The 2,143-nt window shown below is 71.4% G+C and overlaps 1 protein-coding gene across 1 annotated transcript in view; it reads right to left on the bottom strand.

Annotated features, from left to right (window-relative positions):
* The window catches only part of F751_5980 (General negative regulator of transcription subunit 1), a gene marked incomplete at both ends in the record, with an annotated part of 15,951 nt that overhangs the window by 11,885 nt on the left and 1,923 nt on the right, over positions 1-2,143 (bottom strand). Inside the window, 3 exons of the mRNA XM_011400032.1 lie at positions 97-346; positions 1,516-1,820; positions 1,987-2,064. Of these exons, the coding sequence (XP_011398334.1) occupies positions 97-346; positions 1,516-1,820; positions 1,987-2,064 (633 nt within the window). The remainder of the gene's footprint in view (positions 1-96; positions 347-1,515; positions 1,821-1,986; positions 2,065-2,143) is intronic.

Raw genomic sequence — 2,143 nt, 5'->3', positions numbered from 1 at the left:
GCCGCCGGACAGGCCGTGCCAGAAGGACACCAGGGCACGCAGGCCGGCGGGGCTGGGGGGCGGGGGCAGGGCGCCGGCCTGCAGCGCCTGGGCGACGCCCAGCAGCGACAGGGAGGGGGCCGCGGCGTGCAGGGCCGACCCCAGGGCCTCGGCGTCCCAGGTGGAGGGGCTGGCGGTGAGCAGGCCCGCCACCTCCGCCACCGCCCGGTCGGTGGGTGGGGGGAGCCGGGCCAGCAGGGCGGGGGCGTCCGCCCCGTCCTCCAGCACCTCCAGCAAGCCCGCCAGGCTCACGCCCTCAGCCGAGGCTACTGCCATCGCGGCCAGGGCCTGCAGCGGGGTGCCTCGCCTGCGGTGGGTGCGGTGGGTTGATCGGCGAGAGCTTAGGGGGAAGGGGCGTGCGCAGGCCCCTTTTACAACATGAGGCGCACCCTGACGCTGAAAACATGACCAGTCGTGGTCTACGGCGCTTGCTGCAGGGCCTTGCAGGCACGCACCTGATGCTCGCACTCGAACGGGAGCAGGATGTCAGCGAGTGCCTCTCCAAGGCACTCCACCGGTGCCTTTCAGCTGGATGAGCAGATCATCCCACCATCGCGACGATCTCTGGTTCATTTGCATTGTCGGATGGACCATCGATGCCTCGATCGTCTTGCACACTCAACCCCGGGTCTCGCTCCCAGTTGGAGCGAGATGGCACCCCGGGCTCGAACATTGGCTGCCCCTTGCCCGTGCGCCATGCATGCCAGCAACTCGTCCACCTGACGCCCCCACCTCCCTCTCGCCCCATCCTTCAATCCCTTTAGCAAGCCCACATCTGGTCTGTGGCCAAAGCAGGCTGCAGGCAGTCCGTTTCGTGTGTGTGGCAGCCGTGGTGTAGCCGGTGCCCGAGGTTGTGATGGTGAGTCTTGGAAGGAGAGGGCGAGCATCCCATGAGCGGCAGCGGCGTGCCACTCTTTCTGGAACATGCAAGGGTGGCACTGGGAGAGACGTTCCGCTCTCAAAGCTGTCCCAGTGGGAGCCGCAGGGATCGCTCGCCTCTCATCCCTCCCCCACTTTGGCCGCGATCGCAGGCTCTGCCCGGGCAGACCACCCCCGACGGTGTGCCAGCCTTCAAGCTGGTGCTGGTTGGAGACGGCGGCACAGGTGCGTGGGCTCAGTTTGAATTCAGCTGCCCGGCAGTGGAGTTTAAGATCACACCGCCCATTCCCCCCGCCACACCCCAGGGAAGACCACCTTCGTCAAGCGCCACTTGACCGGAGAGTTCGAGAAGAAGTATGAGCGTGAGTGACTGGCTTGGCGCTGGGTATGCTGGGGAATGAAGAGGATGGGCATGCTGGTGTGGTGTTCATGGGAGAAGCCCCGTCGCCGCCGCCCCGCGCGGCACCCGTCGCGGCCGCGCGCAGCGCCGGGTCCAGCCCCGGCGCCTCGGCCAGCTGCGCGGCAAACTCGGGCCAGTCGGGCAGGCGCGGCGCCAGCGCGCGCGCGGCGCGCAGGCCGAAGGCGTGCATGCGCGACCCCGGCGCGTTGGTCCCCAGCGCGTCCAGCAGGTGGCGCTGGGCCACGGCCAGGGGCGCGCCGGTGACCAGGCGCGCCGCCATGACCCGACCCCACAGCTCCCCCGTCAGCTCCAGCTCGCGGTCCGGGTAGCGCGCCAGGAAGCGGTACTCGTCAAACAGGTTGTGCACCACGCAGTCGTGCAGGCGGCGCTCGCGGCGCTCAGCGCTGCCCGCCATGCGCGCCAGCTCGGCCACCAGCGTGGCCACGGGCAGCGCCTCGGTGTACACGCGCTGGAAGGTGGCGTTGGCCTCCGCCTCCACCTCCTCGCCAAAGGGGCCGTCGGGGGGGAGTCGGGGCCGGGGCGCGCGCCTCGTCGCCCAGCGCCGGGTCGGCGGCCAGGCCCGGGTGGCGGCGCAGCGCGCCGCGCCGCACGCGCTCCAGCGCCGGGTGCGATGCGGGGGGCAGCGCGTGCGCGTGTGCGGCCAGCACGCGCAGGAAGGGCACCAGCACCTCCAGGGGCGGGTCGGCGCGCGCGTCCAGCCGTGCCTCCAGGAACTGCAGGCAGTCCTGGAGCAGGTCGGGCCCGCGCGCGCCCACCGCGCCGCCCAGCCAGCGCTCCAGGTCCGGCAGCGCGCCGGCGCCGGCC

Source organism: Auxenochlorella protothecoides, assembly GCF_000733215.1.
Source record: "Auxenochlorella protothecoides strain 0710 unplaced genomic scaffold scaffold78, whole genome shotgun sequence".
Taxonomy (NCBI): domain Eukaryota; kingdom Viridiplantae; phylum Chlorophyta; class Trebouxiophyceae; order Chlorellales; family Chlorellaceae; genus Auxenochlorella; species Auxenochlorella protothecoides.
Note: the sequence above shows the minus strand (reverse complement) of the source record. Positions and strands in the feature narration are given on the sequence as shown.